General features: G+C 46.8%; 1 protein-coding gene across 3 annotated transcripts in view; it reads right to left on the bottom strand.

Annotated features, from left to right (window-relative positions):
- Positions 1–18,654, bottom strand: part of Nadsyn (NAD synthetase) — a 36,193-nt gene that overhangs the window by 4,771 nt on the left and 12,768 nt on the right. For all 3 annotated transcript variants that reach the window (XM_084584572.1, XM_084584573.1, XM_084584574.1), the window contains 10 exons: positions 14,972–15,103; positions 14,004–14,078; positions 13,556–13,680; positions 12,910–13,061; positions 4,633–4,801; positions 2,577–2,819; positions 1,692–1,823; positions 1,531–1,600; positions 806–934; positions 167–343 (listed from right to left, as the gene is read on the bottom strand). In XM_084584572.1, the coding sequence (XP_084440698.1) occupies positions 167–343; positions 806–934; positions 1,531–1,600; positions 1,692–1,823; positions 2,577–2,819; positions 4,633–4,801; positions 12,910–13,061; positions 13,556–13,680; positions 14,004–14,078; positions 14,972–15,103 (1,404 nt within the window). The remainder of the gene's footprint in view (positions 1–166; positions 344–805; positions 935–1,530; positions 1,601–1,691; positions 1,824–2,576; positions 2,820–4,632; positions 4,802–12,909; positions 13,062–13,555; positions 13,681–14,003; positions 14,079–14,971; positions 15,104–18,654) is intronic.

Genomic DNA, 18,654 nt, shown 5'->3' with positions numbered 1-18,654 from the left:
TCATCACTGTCTGCGAGCAGACTGCGATACCTGTACTTGATTCTTTTGGTCTAGTTTAGCTCAAAGAAGCACCCCTGTCAGTTAAGTAGTCTCTTTCTCATCAGAATTCAATGATAAATTGATGTATGCCGACTTCAGTCTGCCCCTTTATCTGCTACACACTTACCTGCGCGTCAATCTGCGTGAACTGCCAGACCCACAAGGGGTTGTACAGGAACGGTCGAAGGTCAAAGCGATTGTCGTCCGGACTGTACGACTCTGCATGGTATGATGGCGTGATGACCGTCATCTTGTGGCGGTTGATGGAGTAGGTCCTGAAGAAGTGCTTCACCTTCTCCGCAACCTTTAGTGTTGAAACAAAACCACACGAAACGTGCTTACCGGAGTGGCCACTTTGTCATAGAAGTACAAATCAAAACGCTCGCAGAAATGCCTGTATCAGCTCTCGGTGACAAAACAGTATCCGGGTTCCCGGCATGCATACTTTAGAAAGGTGGCAGTTTTTTTTGTTTTTTTTTTTTAATAACGTTGTTTATTGCCTCGGGGCAAAATGGAATATGTAAAAAAAAATTTTAAGAGGGTATAAATGAAAGAAAAAAATTGGCTGTTCTAATAAAATTCAAGAGAGGCAGTTTTTCCACATTGAAAAATTAGGAAAATTACAGCTGGCATTTCGACTACATTGTCTGCAGGTTCTAAAGTTTTTAATATCTTTGAGAAATCAATAAAAAATAAAACTGCACGTTTTGAAGAATCGGCAACCTAAAACTGTCTTCATTAGACACTGAATGCTACTGCGAAGTACCTGAAATGGCGTCCACTTGTTCTGCCACTGATGTACTAGCTTGCTGAACATCGCGTACGGACCACAGGCGAGCTGCTTCCTGAGTCGTCCATAGGTGCTGAGCTCTTCGTACGTCATCCCCATGTCAGCCTGCATTGATTACTGCCTGCCATCAAATAACCACGGTGATCCATACACAAAACATGTGCTGTTCTAAAGCAACAATAGTAAAGTGACCGACTACAGTGACAAGAGTAAAGTAACCGGGATCAGCAAAAATCTTTACTAAACATTTCAGTGTCATATTTTTTGACAGTGGCATAGCTTTGAGAATGCTGTCTGATAATCAGACCGTTAACTAAACCCCCCCCCCCCCAGTGTTAGTTTACAAAAAACAATACTCAAACACCTTCCAACCTCATCTTATCATCCCCTTATATAATATTCATCAATTTTTCAGTCGTCTTATTTATGCTTATCACGTTTTCATATGTGTCTCAGATGCAACACACCTGTAAATATAATGCGAGTTTGCTTTTATGAATCGATGCAAAAACCAAAGCTTCGCAGAGAACGGCTATGTACCCGTCATCCCCAGCGTCATTTAAGAGGCCACAATTAAGAAAACTGCGGCTTCGCGCTGCTCAGAGCTGCAAATGTTGGCCTCTTTTGTTTCCTTTCTGACACCTCACAGAAGTTTTGCTGCTTCTGGAACGAAAATTAGAGGGAACGAAAATTAGACGCACCTCATCTGTCTGTACAACTTGACCATCCTTTAGTGGTGTCAACTCAGCAGTCGGTGTGGCCCTGAGTATCCTGGGAAAAAGAATAGGCCAAGCGTTCGTAACCATGGCGTAACCTAGATGTCAGGCACTTGAAGACAATGTCGAACAAGGTGAGGACTCACTCATTTAGAGCTGACAGCTTGAAAACTTCGCATGCATACTTTAGGAACCGCTTGAGGTCCACTTTGCTGATGCCTCCTATTGGGTTGATGTCCCCACTAGAGCAGTCGTACTTCGTCAGGTAGCCACGGAGCCTGTGCGAAAGTGTTTGCCACGTCAGCGCTGCAAATGCTTAAGCAAGAATGTCAGATAATAAACGGTAAACTTGCAAATCATAAATCTTAGAAAGGAAAGAAAAAAGAATGGCCATAATAACAGAGATATTTTTTTCAATCTTCTTATTTTGATTTTTGAAGCCATTGCGTTCATGATAAATGCGACATGAAACATTTCTGATGTGTTGCACTACAAGGAGGCCTGGATCAGTCTTTGCCAATTAAATGCCAAGTTTGTCTTTCAAGGGGCATGATGGACAACTGCACACAATTTTCATTCCCAGTAAAACATTTGACGTCTGGCTCTTCGTGGCTATACTGACATTTGGCGGCAAAACACATTTATAGCTCAGATAATTGGATTTTAAAACTGAAGAACATTCTTCCATTCAATCGATTTAAACTCGTGACATCAATCTCGAAAAGGACTCCGTGATCACCATTTGGAAGTGAATTTGGAATTGTACTCCCAGAGATCTGCTAGAACAAAAAAGAGTATCAAGATGTCCACAGTAGCTTTCTAATGAGAACAACCCAAGACGGCGATACTTGCATTAATTTTTTTCGTTTTTATAAAGGTTCCTTTTTAGTGAAGGTAGTACCTCCACCATTAGAATGTGGTAATGAACCAATACAGCATTACTTTACTGCACTAAGCTAAAGCATTACTTTAATCTCGACTACAGTACTGAAGTCCTGTGTATATTCCTTTATGCAATGAAGCCAGCCTACCCTTCATCAACGTTGCCAGTGGCCAAGACTAAGAGGCCACCCGGTCGATCTCGAGCCCACAGGACGAGTTGCGCAAAGAGATAAGCCAGGACCATCCGCAGCCGAGCCTGGACATTCTGCAAGGCCAGGTCCTCCCGAGACCCACCACCCAGGACACGGAATTTGGGGATGCGACCAGTCAGAGTCGAAAAGATGGCGACGACTGCTGTCACGGCCGCATCTATGGCCACAGACATGTGGTAGCTGCAGAGTATGAGAAAGACACGAAACATAACAGTTTAGTATGCGGCATGGGTGTGCAAACATTGGAATATTTCAATACAAATTGAGCACGAGTGTGAAGAAGAAATGCCATCAAATATCAAATTGAATACCTTAATTAAAATCCCAACTGATATTAATTATTAATATTTTAATTGAATACTGGACCAACCCCATTCTCAATTTAAGCCGTAGATCAATTGCTCTCTGCCTACCATCTGTTCTTCTAATTGTACAGGTTCTGGCCGAGGTTCAAACCCTGGACCAGAACGAATATTTCCTTGAGCGCTAAGGCTGCATAGCTTTCCTTTGCAGCCAAATAGATGCATTGCATGGACCCTAACGAGTAATTACTCCCTTATTTTTGTTCAAAATGAAATAAAAACAATTCAGAAATATATAGATAAGTAGCCAAATGCCACTGTCCTTACTTTTCTTTAAGTGAGGGTGTATGCAACCACAATAAACAAAGCTTGGCTCAATAAACCGGTCCCATAAAAAAACAGCAAAAAAGCAAAGCCCTATTTCAACCACAACACTACACGAACGTACCTGCATGACCTAAGTGCGGCACGTCTGACTCAGGATCGAAGGATCCTAGAGCGTTTGATTCCCATTTTATCCTCGGATCTTGAAAACGCTGCCCGAGTTGGCAGTGCCTGCCAACCCAGACACGTCATGCGGTCTTGTGACATCATGCAACCTGCCAACCTGTCAGCGCTGGCCGTGCCATCTGCCAACTAACACCTGCCAGGGGTAAGCCGATGATCTTTTGCTCAAGACGCCGACACCGGCAACACTAATGACGGATTTTCTAGCAAAGCGGGTCAGTGTGTGCTTAAGCAAGAGCCCCTGTGCAATGGAATCAGCTTGCTTGATCTTTGAGGTGAAGTCTGGTGCGATGCTGGTGTCTACCTGAGCGCTGATTTCATCTCGAAGTAAAAAGGACTACCTTGTTCACACAAGTGTTGCAACAAGACAACGATGCAAAGCTTGTAAGACAACTGAGGCCCAAAATTATTCAACCAGCAGTTGGGTCTTCGTCGACTACCTATCAGCCAGTTCTGTGTTAGTTAAAATTTGGCCCAATTGTGTGAAAGGTGCACATATCCACACAATACACATTTACTCCATGTGCTTACTACATGTGGGTAGATGGATTAGGGTACTACATGGGAAGAGGCTGGCACCTCGAACCATTCCAACATCCACTTCACACACTGTACCCGTCCCGTGTGTAGTAGCGTCATGCGAGAAGCGGCAGAGGTGGTAACGGCTACAGCCAAAGTCGCGCTATCAGCGTGATCACAAGATGTTTCTTGGTGTTGATGACTGCGAGTAATTGAGGTTCAATGTGAACATTTCCTAAGTGACATCAATTACATTTATTATTCATCTTAGTTTCTGCCTTGCATTGTTCTTTCGTGTCTTCATGAGAGAACTGCATGTAATGAAGAAGTGCAGACTTTTCTTAATTTCATTACATCCAGATTTAACTAATTGCAGTGTCTGTCATAACAAACTTCCGATAATCCAAATCATTCACCTTTCTAAATGAATGCCAGTGAAATAGACTACCATGTTTTTAGAATAAACATAATGTAGGCAATGAATTAAGAATTCTGACCCTTCTCTGTCCAGCTCTATGCTTAGAGTGACCTCTGCACTCTTCAAGTGTTTTGTGCAGAACGCATGCATCAGGAATTATTTTATTGCATAAGGTATTTAGAAACGTCTCAAATGTCCAATGTCCTGCGCTAAAGCTTACCCGAATGCAAATGCACTTCTGGCTCACCTTCCGATCTGATTGGCGAGGTCTTTGGAGAGTGCCCGGGTCTCACGTGACGAGTTCTCAGTGCCCATGTAGCATGTGACCAGGACCCGGTTACAGAGTTCACGAGGCTCCCTTGGCACATACTCAGGGTCGCCCACAATGCGCCTGGCATCACGCAACACATCCTGGTCTGTGAGAGAGGAAAGAGAACACACTGCCTTGTATGGCAAGGGACAAGACCACAAGCAGGTCACGTTAACTCAATAACATTAACATCTTTGATTACGTTAGCTGGCAAAGGCATAAACATGCAGGAAGTGGCATAATAATGAACACATAGCTCCGAGGCTTCCCGTCAAAGCGTAAGCAAGGGATGTCCTACAAGGACACAGAGAAAGTGTATTTGCACGTGCGATGAACAGAAGCACAACAACTGCAGCGGAGAAAATAATAAGGCAAAATTGATTATTGGTAACACACTGAACAAGTGATGTGATGACCAAAAACTGTATCACCCAATCGCGTGTAACTATGTCACTATAACAGTAATTGCATACAGTAAAACATTGGTAATTCAAGCTGTGTTAATTTGACACCCCCAATCAGTAGAAGAAATTCTGTGGTTCCGTAATTTCTAATGCAAATTAAACGAGATAATTTGAAGTGGCGGCCAGCATCAACCCGGCTAATTCAAATATTTGGATTGCTACGCAAGAATGCCCGGTTCCAATTTTCCCCCAAATCAGTGAAGTGACGACCCACTGGAGCTGCAAAATGATTCCAATACTACCTGAAATTTGGTCGACTTATTTGCAGGGTGTAAAGTAGTTGTGGACAAGCAGCGGGTAGTATACACACCTTGCATGTGTATAATAAATTGCTTCAAGTAGCACGCACAGCGTCCCAGAGGAAGCAAAACAAAGCACAGCAGTGGAACGAAGCAAGGGGTATGTGCAGCGCACTCCCGCAATCAAATTTCTTGCCTGGGCTTCATTTTTTTACGATATCCAGTTAATTCAAACATTTTTCCCAGTTCCTATCAGTTTGAATTAACAAGGTTTTAGTATTACAGAAGCGCCTTGCTGAAATGGACCTTAAAGGGTAATGAATAATATTGCCACCTGACGGTTCGAGGTAGCGCTTGAATGACGAAGAAGTTGGAGACTCTCACGCGCTTCGACTAGCTAAGACTGTGGACTCTTGAGCTTGTGTCTTCGTGTTACCGTTTCCCGGGAACCTCTGTATTGACTGTGTGTATCTGCCCCTGTTGCCGATACCCATAAATCCCTGTCTTCGTGACAGTTTTGGTGGAGCTGCTGGGTAATTCTCCTCTCAATGTCGCACACCCCTCCGCGAACCAACGACACCGAGCTTTTGCCTGTGGACACGCCAGTTCATCGCGTCAGCCGGAGGAACCTGGGCCTTCCTCCCGAACACGGGCCCTTGGAGTCCACTTCAACAACGAGCCTCCGGCCAGCCACGCAAAGCACTACGTCGGTCATGCAAGGTACTCCTGTTTACCTTCAAAACCCCCGAGTGCCGAAATCGTTCCATGGCACTGCGCATGAAGACGTTGAGGATTGACTAACTCAGTTCGAACGAGTCGCATCCTTTAATCAGTGGGACGACAACTTAAAGCTACGGAACGCCATTTTCTGCCTGGAAGACCATGCCTTGACATGGTATGAGAACCGAGAAGGCACAATAACATCATGGCCTCAGTTCCGCCGTCTTATCGTAGAGGCGTATGTCAGCCTGAATAGGCGCGAACGAGCAGAACGTGCTCTACAATCTCGGAAACAGATGCCAAACGAGTCCGTCATGATGTATGTTGAGGACATGACGAAACTATTTCGACGTGCGGATCCCAACATGTCTGAAGAGAGAAAGCTGCGCCACCTGATGCATGGGGTTAAAGAACAGCTTTTTGCTGGTCTTGTACGTAGCCCACCAACTACAGTTACCTCATTTTTAACAGAGGCGGTCACCATGAAAAAGATCCTACACCAGCGCCGCTCGGCGGTCTACGACAGCCCAATCCTCGCTACAACTGCTGCCGAGCCTCTTACAGCTGCTGTAAGCAATACTGAACACCTCCGAGATCTTATTCGTGCAATTGTACGCGAAGAACTGCAGAAGGTTTGTGGTACGTTCCAACCCAGGGGTGATTCTCTCGCACATATGATCCGCGAAGAGATTCAGCAAGTCACCCAGCCATCTCTGCATGTTGCTGAAGCTCAAAGTACCCCTGTGCCTGATTATTCTCGTCCAACCTACGCTGACATTCTCCGACGCCCAGTTCCCGTCCAAGCTCCGTTGCCTACGTTACCACCAACCCAGTGCATGCCCGTCCAGCAGCCAACGCAATACATTCCTGTACAGCAGCCAACGCAGTACGTGTGGCCACTGCGGTCAAACATTCAACGAACGTACGTCTGGCGGGCCCCTCGGAGCCGCCGCCTTTGCTACCACTGTGGGGAGCCTGGTCACATTTTCCGATGGTGCCCTTATCGGGAACTCGGACCGGAAGGTTTTTACACCAACGCACCTAGACGCACGTTCGGACAACTACCTCGTGACATTGGAGACAACCTCGCACAAGAGAGCCTCCAGATGGCGCGCCGACAATCCAGGTCTCCATCCCCACGTCGGCAAACCCCTTCAACAACTGGTGACTTCCCGCGAGCACCGCCTGGTCGCTCGCCAAGCCCCCACCGGGAAAACTGAGTAGAGCGACCTCCGGGGGCGGGGCCGCTAAATGTCAGCACAAAGAAGTCCCCCCAATGAGAACAGATATGGATTTTGGAGCAGAAACGACAGCATTTGGTTCACGAGACCGGCTATCGCTGGACATCCCTGTGTGCATCGATGGTCATAATGTTAGCGCTTTAGTGGATACCGGAGCAGACTTTTCGATTTTGAGTGGGAAACTGGCAGCGAACCTTAGGAAGGTTATGACACCATGGTGTAGCACGCAAATACGCACGGCTAGGGGGCATGTAATTACTCCTATTGGACAGTGCACGGCTAGAATCCAGATTCGTACGTCAACGTTCGTTGTCAGTTGCGTCGTTCTCCGGGAATGTTCTCGTGATTTGATTCTCGGTGTGGATTTCCTGCGGGAATATGGCGCCATCATCGATCTCCGACAGCGAACAATCTCGTTCTCAACGGAGAAAGCGGCTGCCAGCCCCACCGATGGCCAACGTACGTGCGCCCTACGGGTTTCAGCCGAGTGTGTTTCAGTGCCTCCCCGCTCCAGCGTGTTTGTGAGTGTTGTGTGCGACGGGCTTCGTGACGGGCCGATAATAGCTGAAGGCAACCGTTCGCTTTTATTTTCTCATGGCATCTGTGCAGCTCGAAGCTTAATTATTCTCAGCAATGGTCACTCTGAGCTTCTCGTCACGAACTTCACGAATGAATCTCGCCACCTCTATCGCTCTACTGCCATCGCTTTCGGCGAACTGTTAAAGGAAGTTTCTGAATGTTTTGCGTCTGACATTATTGATACTCCCAGTGTTCTAGACCACATCGATGTTAGCAGTGACCTTTCTTTCTGTCAACAACGCGCTACGTGCCTTACTGCTTTGCCCCATCATCGCCCCATGCTTTGCCTCATCATCGAAAGTCCGGCAAACCTCTATCACCAAGCATCGCATCTTAACGTCTGACGATGCCCGACCTATTCGACAGCAGCCGTACCGTATTTCGGCCAAAGAACGTGAGGCAATTCGGACACAAGTCCAGGAAATGCTTAATGATGATGTTATTCAGCCGTCTAAAAGTCCGTGGTCGTCGCCAGTCGTGTTGGTTAAGAAAAAGGATGGCACACTGCGTTTTTGCGTTGATTACAGGAAACTGAATGACATCACAAAAAAAGATGTATATCCGTTGCCCCGTATCGACGATTCACTCGATCAACTTCGCAACGCCAAGTTCTTTTCCTCCATTGATTTAAAAAGTGGTTATTGGCAGATAGAAGTGGATGAGCGCGATCGGGAAAAGACTGCCTTTGTGACACCAGATGGCTTATATGAATTTAAAGTATTGCCTTTCGGTTTGTGTTCAGCGCCAGCGACGTTCCAGAGAATGATGGACACCGTACTTGCTGGTCTTAAATGGCAAACCTGTTTGGTTTATTTGGACGACGTCATCGTGTTTTCAGAAACGTTTGACCAACATCTTAAGTGGCTGCGAACGGTATTGGACGCTCTTCGCTCGGCCGATTTGACACTCAAACCGGAAAAATTCACTTTGGATATCAGCAGCTAAAATTTCTCGGTCATGTGGTTAGCGCTGACGGTGTCCGGCCTGATCCTGATAAAACAGCCGCTGTAGCCAATTTTCCCATCCCTACCACGAAGAAAGCAGTCCGACGTTTCTTGGGCCTGTGCGCGTACTATCGCCGTTTCATTGCCGATTTTGCCAAGATTGCAGAACCTTTGACGCGCCTGACACGTGATGACGTCCCGTATGTCTGGTCTTCCGAGCAGCAGGAGGCATTCACCGAGCTGCGCCAACGGCTGCACAACCCTCCCGTTCTTGCGCACTTCGATGAGGACGCTGCGACCGAAATTCACACCGACGCCAGCAATGTCGGTCTGGGTGCTGTTCTGATCCAGCACCAGCAAGGCGAAGAAAAAGTGATCGCTTATGCAAGCCGCACCCTTTCTCGGGCAGAATCAAACTATTCAACTTCTGAAAAGGAGTGTCTCGCCGTCGTTTGGGCCACAATGAAATTCCGACCTTACCTCTACGGCCGTAAATTTAAAGTTGTGACAGACCATCATGCTTTGTGTTGGCTAGCTAGTCTTCGAGATCCATCAGGACATCTTGCACGGTGGAGCCTTTGTATGCAGGAGTTTGATTACTCTATCGTTTATAAATCCGGACGTAAACATGAAGATGCTGACACACTGTCTCGATCACCCGTGGAGCTGGCCCATGACAGTACGGATGAAGACGCCTATTTTCTTGGCATTATCAGTTCCTCTGATTTAAAGGCCCAGCAACGGGCTGATCCAGACCTCAAAACTGTGATCGTTTCGATTCTACAGTATCTCGACTGTTTGCTAAGAACTTGTCATCCTTCTGTACGCGCGACGGAATCCTCTACAAGAAAAGCGCCGGCAACAGTGACCGAGCCTATCTTCTAGTCATCCCTGCAGATCTCCGCGATGAAATCCTTCATGCTTGCCATGATGAACCCACCGCTGGACACTTGGGCTTTGCACGCACTCTTACCAGAGTGCGCCAGGCCTACTACTGGCCCAAACTTGCCGCCACCGTTCATCGATACGTTAGAGGTTGCCGCGAGTGCCAGCGACGCAAGACACCGCCATTGAAGCCAGCGGGTTTCCTGCAGCCTATTCCCCCACCGCTAGTACCATTCGACCAAATAGGTATGGACTTTCTTGGCCCTTTTCCTCTATCGGCAGCTGGCAATAAGTGGATTATCGTGGCTAGAGATTATCTGACACGTTACGCGGAAACTATGGCGGTGCCACGTGCAACATCCTCCGAAGTGGCACAATTTTTCATGACGCAGATTGTCCTTCGCCATGGCGCCCCTTCATACGTCATCACTGATCGTGGCAAGGCATTTACAGCGCGTCTTCTTGAAGAAGTTTTCCAACTAAGCCAGACACATCACCGAAAGACTACTGCTTACCATCCTCAGTCTAATGGCCTTACTGAGCGACTAAACAAAACAATAGCGGACATGCTCGCCATGTATGTCGATGTCCGGCATAAAACATGGGACGAGATATTGCCTTATGTCACATTTGCATATAACACGGCCGTCCAAGAAACAACTCGATTCACTCCGTTTCACCTAGTATACGGACGCGATGTACAGACCATGCTCGACGCTATGCTGCCATGTGCGGCTGACGACCAGCTGCTTACCGCTGACGCAGAAGAATTCACCAACTACGCTGAGGAAGCTCGTCAACTCGCCCGTAATCACATTACAAAACAGCAAGCAACAGATGCACGCAGATATAACGACCGCCATCGCTATGTCGTGTTCCAGCCTGGTGACAAGGTCTGGGTGTGGACACCTGTCCGGCGCCCAGGCCTGTCAGAAAAACTTCTCAATCGTTACTTCGGACCCTACAGAGTGTTGCGTCGCCTCTCAGAAGTTACGTACGAGGTTATTCCAGACGGAACTGTACCGAGTTCTAGTCGTCAGTGCTCGTCTGACCTGGTGCATGTGCTTCGCAGGAAGCCGTATTTTACCCGCTGAATGCCGTATTTGCCATCCGGATCAGTTTTTGTTTCTGCGAGCTTGTGGTTTTCTTTTTTCGAGGGGGGGAATAATGCCACCTGACGATTTGAGGTAGCGCTTGAACGACGAAGAAGTTGGAGACTCTCGCGCGCTTCGACTAGCTAAGACTGTGGACTCTTGAGCTTGTGTCTTCGTGTTACCGTTTCCCGGGAACCTCTGTATTGACTGTGTGTATCTGCCCCTGTTGCCGATACCCATAAATCCCTGTCTTCGTGACAATATTCTCACCATCAAAAGCGAATAAAACCTTATTGAAGAAGCACTCGAAATGCACTGACGCAGATAGGTTTGAGATGATAAAATGTATTTTGCGCCACCATTCACAGGGCATGCTGGCAATGTGCGTGCATTGATCAGTGCACGGAAAAATTCTTATCAATCATTATAATATCATCAATGTTCTATTGTACTCATCATGTTTTGTGTTCAAATTGTGTTCAACATATTGAAGAAACTTGACATTAAAGAAATCTGAAATCTGACATGGAAGCGCTGATGCAAACGATGCATCACTACCACATATGGGTACCGATACTTGTTCAGGCTCAAATTCTCACATTCAGTGCACCACAATCAGAATCTGAGTCCATTTAATACTACAGTCGGTGATGAAAATTGCAAAGAAGGTGAGAACTGCTCTCTGTAACAAGGTGCATCCGGATGTCAGATCTTTCATGCATGTGGAGAGGCTTCACTTGTTGGATGAGATGCAGCTCCCATGAATTACCTGCGCGCTATTTGGAGAAACCACCTTGCTCACCTGCTGGCAAATGCAGTCCGCGTGGCAAGGTTTTATGCATTCAGTTGCGCCTCATTACAGATCATGGCTTATGCTTAATTTAACAAAACCAGGAAATGCCACTTCCAAGAATGTTGAAAGATGCATCCCGTCACCAAGTGACACCTGCACTACAAAACTGTGTCAAAGCATGCCATGAATGCAGGCCGAGAAAATGCTTCTGTTATCTCTAACACCTTTCATCCCCGCTCTCCAAACTATGGACACGAGCTTTTATTTGTTTGTTTATTTTTGTAAGCATAATATTCCTTAACTCCCGTTATCGGAGACCTTGAGGTGACGTTGAGCCAAAACCGAGAGCCAATACCTGGGCACCGATTTCTGTCATCTGAGCACCAAACAACATTTATCAAGATGAGTTTTTTGGAGCTCCAGGGTGATAGGGGCACTACGCAGGACAATGGTTTTCGTGCCGTCCCCAAGAATGACGCCATGCTCCCACACACTCAAGCATGTAGAAACTGCCTGGCGGTTGAGGCGGCAGTAGTTTGAAGCGTGCCCGTGCATTTGGAATCTAGTTCGTCACTGTGCTGCGATGTCACCTCGTGACGTTTCCCCTTTGGCAGGCGGACATGTACACGCTTGGGGAACACTCAAATGCGCTGCTTCTCCTACATTCTTGTCACACCTGTGTCGCGTCATGGCAGCGCATGCTTCTGCATCGTTCTGAATTTCAATGCTATCACTGTCACAGCTGCTTAGCCGAGGAAAGGATTGGTTTGGTTTATGGGATTTAACATCCCGAAGCAACTGAGACTATGCGAGACGCTGTAGTCAAGGGCTCTGAAAATTTCGACCACCTGGGGTTCTTTGACGTGCACTGACGTCACGCAGCACACGGGTGCCTTGCTTTTCGCGTCCATCGAAAAGCAGCCGCCGCGGCTAGGATTCGATCCCACATCCTTGGGTTCAGCATCAAGCGCCCCAACCACTGCACCACCGCTGCGGGGCACTGAGCAATGGAGGCTGATGAAAGGGGTGATAAAAAGAGTCTTGCAGAAAGTGATGCTTTGCGGGTTGCACTCCACAATAGAAGACCGCTCTCGCCACTGCCGTAAATGAGCTACGTTTGTGGCCATTTCATGCTTAGATAGACTGTCGGTTACGGTCGAGGCAGTAATTTTTTTTTAAGAACATTTTTCCCTCTATGCAACACTCGCACACTTATGGGAGAAGTGGACACAATACTGTGCACCCGCTGACTCACCCCCGTTTTTTACAGCAGCGCAGATGAGCCGACACATGGAAAACACCAGGGTAGCCACACTTGCACTGTCAATGCCACCGCTGAGCGGAACGAAGAATCCACCTTGTCCACTGCGCCGCAGGTAGTCCCAAAGCCAGCAAGCAGGACCCAGGCTGCACAAGACCCGAGGGGCCAGAGAACATAGAAGGCAATAAAAAATCGCACAGTGTGACAATGATCACGTGTCACACGATGACGTTAGCGTGCTTAATCACTGAATACCTAAATACAAATCGCCAAGACTGCTACCAGCCCAATAGCATGCAGGCTTTCTAATTGGCAAAGGAAGTGGGTACACTCTGAAGATATGCATTTGCTTTCAATCACACACATAAATACTCCAATATAAAATAGCAAATTTACTCACATAATAAATGCATACCCTTAATTATTAAAGCTTAAGAAAATGTCTTATTTATTTATTCAGAAGTAAACCGGAGTCAACATAAAAGCAAATGTAATAGTTAATATAAATATTATTGCAACTGTTACATAGTAATAGTAGCAGAACAATCATAATCTGCAAAGAAGAACAGATGTAATAAAATAAAAATACAAGACAGTAACAGCTTTTCTACAGTCGCAAATGTGATCCAAGCCGTCTCACGCAATCTCTTCCTCTGGTGTGGGGAAGACCCAGGAGATCACAGGGCTAGGGGACACCGCCATGTCAGCCGTGCCGGAAAGTGAGTAGTCAACCATGACGCGGGGATAGCCGTTCGATTCTGCCCCCTGGGAGAACCAAAGATAACCACATCACAAATGGTCTTCGTGTGAAGACAAATCTATAAAGGCATGCAGTTGGTAATGTGTAACAGATAACAGCAGCACAACCAGGTAACTTCTGGTTTTGCCGCTAGATATTATAAGCTAATACCCATGCAATAATCAATAACAACAACAGTGACAGTAAGCAGAGGCCCTTCCAATTGTGATTACAACTACAGTGTATGCATGTGTACTACCCAATAACAGCATCCATCTACATCACAAAGACTTTGCTCTTTATAAAAAAAAGTTTTGGACTCAACAACAACTAATCAAAGCGTACATACCTTCAGAGTTCGGCTACGGTTTTTGACCTTGTATGCTCTCACGTCCTCCAAGTCTAGTGTAGCAGTTGTCACTTCCTGATGAACAAACAAAAATAATTTCCTAATCTATACCCAAAGTAACGAAACAGCAGATCACAGGCTTTTACTGTGACTGCAGCAAGTACTTCACTAAGCAAGCTGGTCTTCGGTAAAAATTAAAATAGCGCTCATTACCGTTACATGGCACCAAAAATGAGTAGCGCAATCAAGAGAGCGGTTAGACTAGACTAATAGTACACTAATAATGATTTTTGGAGCATCTTTAGGGAAGTTAAATGAACAATAGAGAATGGTAAACTTTTACCTAACATACTAGAACACTAATAACAAATAAAAAAACAATTCTGAACACCATGTACCTGCACTACTGCTCACATGTTGAGAGCCGATAGCCTTTCTTTCCTGTCATATTTTACTAATGTGAAGCTTTCAGTAGAAAAAATGAATACAAATTTAAATTGAAACTAAAATGCAAAACAAATTTAACGGCCCCTTGCAGAAAGCTATTAAGCTGAGAAACAGCCATTCACTTCAAATTTCAACGGTGAATCAGGACTGGGCAATGTTAGTATCATACACACATTACAAATCTCTTTTTTCACATTTCCCCTAAAGCCCTTACCTTACCCTTTCTGTTGCGTTGATTATTTTTTACTTCTGTACATCAATGTATTATACCCGATGCATTTGCAACAACTGTTACCACGTAATTTCTTGCCGTGCCTGTAAGTTCTCCCCTTGAACAGCATTTTGCTCCATAGATTGCTGTGCTCTTAGTACAGTGAGATCTTTGTTGCTAGTGCATGACAACAGTAACAATATTAAGTATCAGTAAGCAAAATCAAAAGCACACTGGACATCCCACTCTTTCCGACTGCACTAGCTTCGGCGTCATAAACTTAGCCAGAGCAAACTGTAAGGGCGCTCACCACTTCTTCCAGTGCAAACTGCTTGGCAATTGCGACAAAGTCACCGTTGATTGCAATGCTTGAGCAGCCCTGGTAGTAGACGCGTTCGCCGTCACAGCCTCGTAGATTGGAAAACATGTAGATGCCGCCGCACTGTTGGGACAAAATTGGTGGCTGTTTCAGTTTGCGAGGAGTTTTTATAGCTTTGTGTTTATTTTTTAATGCATGCAAATGAAATGCTGAATTAAACCAGTTTAGGAGAGAGACCTCCGTCCACAGTGGTGAAACCTGACCACTGCTCACCTTGCCATAAAAGAGGTAAAAAGATCAAATTTCCGATCCATGTGTACAGTGATTATGGCTTGTCACAAGTTTGCTAGGCAACCAGTCAGCCAGCCCCAGTTTAATACTTTCAGTGATAAATGAAGAACACTGTTTTAGGTGGTGCGCTTTGTTGAATGACAGGTAAAACGAGCTGGCTTAGCTGTGAAATGGTCACAGTAACTCGTGCAAAATTCTAAATCAACAAAATGTCTGGCAAGAATTCCGTGCAATTTTCTCATGCACGACAAACACAACGTCACAAAAATAACAAATATACGTTTTACTTCACATCCAGAAAGAGAAGCTACAAACGCAGCTCTACCTGAGCTGTCGTTTTGTAATTGATAATGTACACTACAAACCATGGCTTTATATTGCATAAACTAGAGGACCTATCACCCCTTTTATACAATACTTAAATTGAAGGTTGCAAGCAGTTCGAACTGGAGCATTGTTTTACAAGATAAGAAATTTATTTCACCAGCTACAGAGCAAAACCTCTAAATCTGCATTATAAAGACAGGCAAATACCTCATTTAACGTTTGCTAACAAATTCACTTATTATTACCTGGGAAATATTGATTGAGGAGTTTTGATTGATTAGGAGGATTGGAAGTATGCATCTGATCTGTTATCCAATAATAAACAGTGTATACATATTGTCACGTAGCCGTTCAGGCCCGTAACCAGAGGGTTGGTTTTAATAGGGGGTTGACCTAGTAAGCACAGAAGAGCAGGTCCAGAGAGCACTGAGAGACAGCAGCAGACTTCAGCTTCTTCTCGAACGCCACGTGGCCACTTCTTCGAGTCCGCGCACGAGACTCTCGATGAGCAGCCGCCTAGCGGCTGCTGTTGCACATGCTACATTACCCCCTCTCTAAAAAAAAATGTCAATTTGATGAATTCGAAAGCAGATAGAAAAAAAAAATAAAGCAAGAAACATGCGTTAGGCGCTGCGCTAATTTTCTCGCGAGAAGTACGGCTTCATGCGCACGATATGGACAACCTCGGATTTCTGCTGGCGACGAGTAGAAGAAAAGCCGTCCGGAAGCACTTCGTACGTGACGTCGCTCAGCTGACGGAGCACTTTGTATGGCCCAAAGTACTGTTTCAAAAGTTTTTCAGATAGTCCCCGACGTCGAATCGGAGTCCACAGCCACACTCTGTCGCCCGGTGCGAAAGTCACTACACGGTGGCGGCGATCGTAACGCTGGGCGTCTCGGCCTTGCTGGTTCCGGATGCGTGCCCTCGCCAGCTGTCGCGCTTCTTCTGCGCGTTGAGTGAACTCCTCGGCGCCAACTTCGAGGTCACGGCCGTCGTGGGGCAACATGGCTTCGAGCATTGTCGAAACTTCGCGGCCATACAATAAGGAGAACGGCGTCATTTGCGTTGTTTCCTGCTGCGCCGTGTTGTATGCAAACGTGACGTACGGGAGGACGTCATCCCAAGACCGATGTTCAACATCCACGTACATGGACATCATGTTGGCGAGGGTTTTGTTCAGACGTTCTGTCAAGCCATTAGTTTGTGGATGGTAGGCGGTTGACCTGCGATGGGTAGTGCCGCTTAGCTGCATGACAGATTCCAGTAGCTTGGCAGTGAAAGCAGTGCCTCGGTCCGTTATTATAACTGTCGGGGCGCCGTGCCTCAGGACTATGCGCTCGATGAAAAATTTCGCTGCCTCGATTGCCGTACCATGCTGGAGGGCCTTCGTTTCAGTGTAACGCGTGAGGTAATCTGTAGCGACAATTATCCACCTGTTGCCGGAATCAGAGATTGGAAAAGGACCCAACAGATCCATGCCAACTTGTTCGAATGGGCATCTTGGCACTTGAACAGGATGCAGTAAACCGGCCGGTTTCACAGGCGGTGTTTTCCGCCGCTGGCAATCATGGCATATTCTCACGTAATGTCGTACTGCGGCCGCAAGGTTTGGCCAGTAATAACTCTTCTTAATTCGGGCCAGAGTTCGAGCATACCCCAGGTGACCCGCGGTGGGCTCGTCATGACATGCCTGTAACATTTCTTCGGAAAGAGACTGTGGTACGACGAGGAGGTAATCTCTTCCCGTCGGAGCGAAGTTGATCTTGTATAAGACATAGTTTCGCATGCAGAACGATGAATGCGTTCTGGCGAAGAGACACGGAACTTCTGTAGAGCGCGCTTCCAGAAAATCGATAAGTGGTGTGAGAGCCGGATCGTTACGTTGCTGCTGCGAAACAGTGAGCGCGTCGATGGCTGCGATAAGGGGAAAGTCTGGTTCTTCGTCTTCCCGCGCAGCCTCGACAGGTGAACGGGACAAGCAGTCAGCGTCGTTGTGCTGACGTCCAGACTTATACACGATGGTCATGTCGAACTCCTGTAGCCGTAAGCTCCATCGTGCAAGGCGTCCGGAGGGGTCTCGCAAGTTCGTTAACCAGCACAGAGAGTGGTGGTCACTCACAACCTGAAAGTGCCGGCCATAAAGATAGGGTCGAAATTTCATCACCGCCCATACAACGGCCAGACATTCTTTTTCGGTGGTGGAATAGTTTGATTCGGCACGGGACAAAGTCCGGCTTGCGTATGCGATAACTCGCTCGGCCCCGTCCTGCCACTGGACGAGTACAGCGCCTAGACCCACGTTGCTGGCATCTGTGTGGACCAGAGTCTCGGCATTCGCATCGAAATGGGCAAGCACAGGTGTTGTCTGCAAGCGGTGCCGCAAGTCGTCGAATGCCTTTTGCTCTTCGTCCATCCAGGTGAAGGTGACATCATCCCGGGTGAGACGTGTCAACGGAGCGGCAATGCGCGAAAAGTTTTCAATAAACCTGCGGTAATAGGCGCAGAGGCCCAAGAAACGGCGAACTGTCTTCTTGTTACATGGAGTAGGGAATTTGGTGACGGCTGTTGTTTTAGCGGGATCGGGACGAACTCCTCGATGGCTGACGACGTGGCCCAAGCACAGGAGCTCTTCATAGCCAAAGTGACACTTTTGTGGCTTTAACGTGAGGCCGGCAGATCTGATAGCCCATAGCACAGCGGAAAGACGTTGGAGGTGTTCCTTGAACGTTGGTGAAAACACAACAACGTCGTCCAGGTAGACTAGACACATCTGCCATTTAAGACCAGATAGAACTGCGTCCATCATTCGCTGAAATGTCGCTGGAGCGGAGCACAATCCGAAAGGTAGGACTTTGAATTCATAAAGTCCATCGGGCGTGACAAACGCTGTCTTCTCGCGATCACGTTCATCGACTTCGATCTGCCAGTAACCGCTCTTAGATCAAGCGATGAAAAGTAGCGCGCGTGGTGCAGCCGGTCTAATGAGTCATCAATGCGTGGCAGCGGGTAGACGTCTTTTTTTGTGACCTGATTGAGCTTACGGTAGTCCACACAG

The sequence above is a fragment of the Amblyomma maculatum genome, chromosome 11 (genome assembly GCF_055883805.1).
Source record: "Amblyomma maculatum isolate TAMU_Amacu chromosome 11, ASM5588380v1, whole genome shotgun sequence".
Taxonomy (NCBI): domain Eukaryota; kingdom Metazoa; phylum Arthropoda; class Arachnida; order Ixodida; family Ixodidae; genus Amblyomma; species Amblyomma maculatum.
This window is presented reverse-complemented; position numbering and strand designations above follow the sequence as displayed.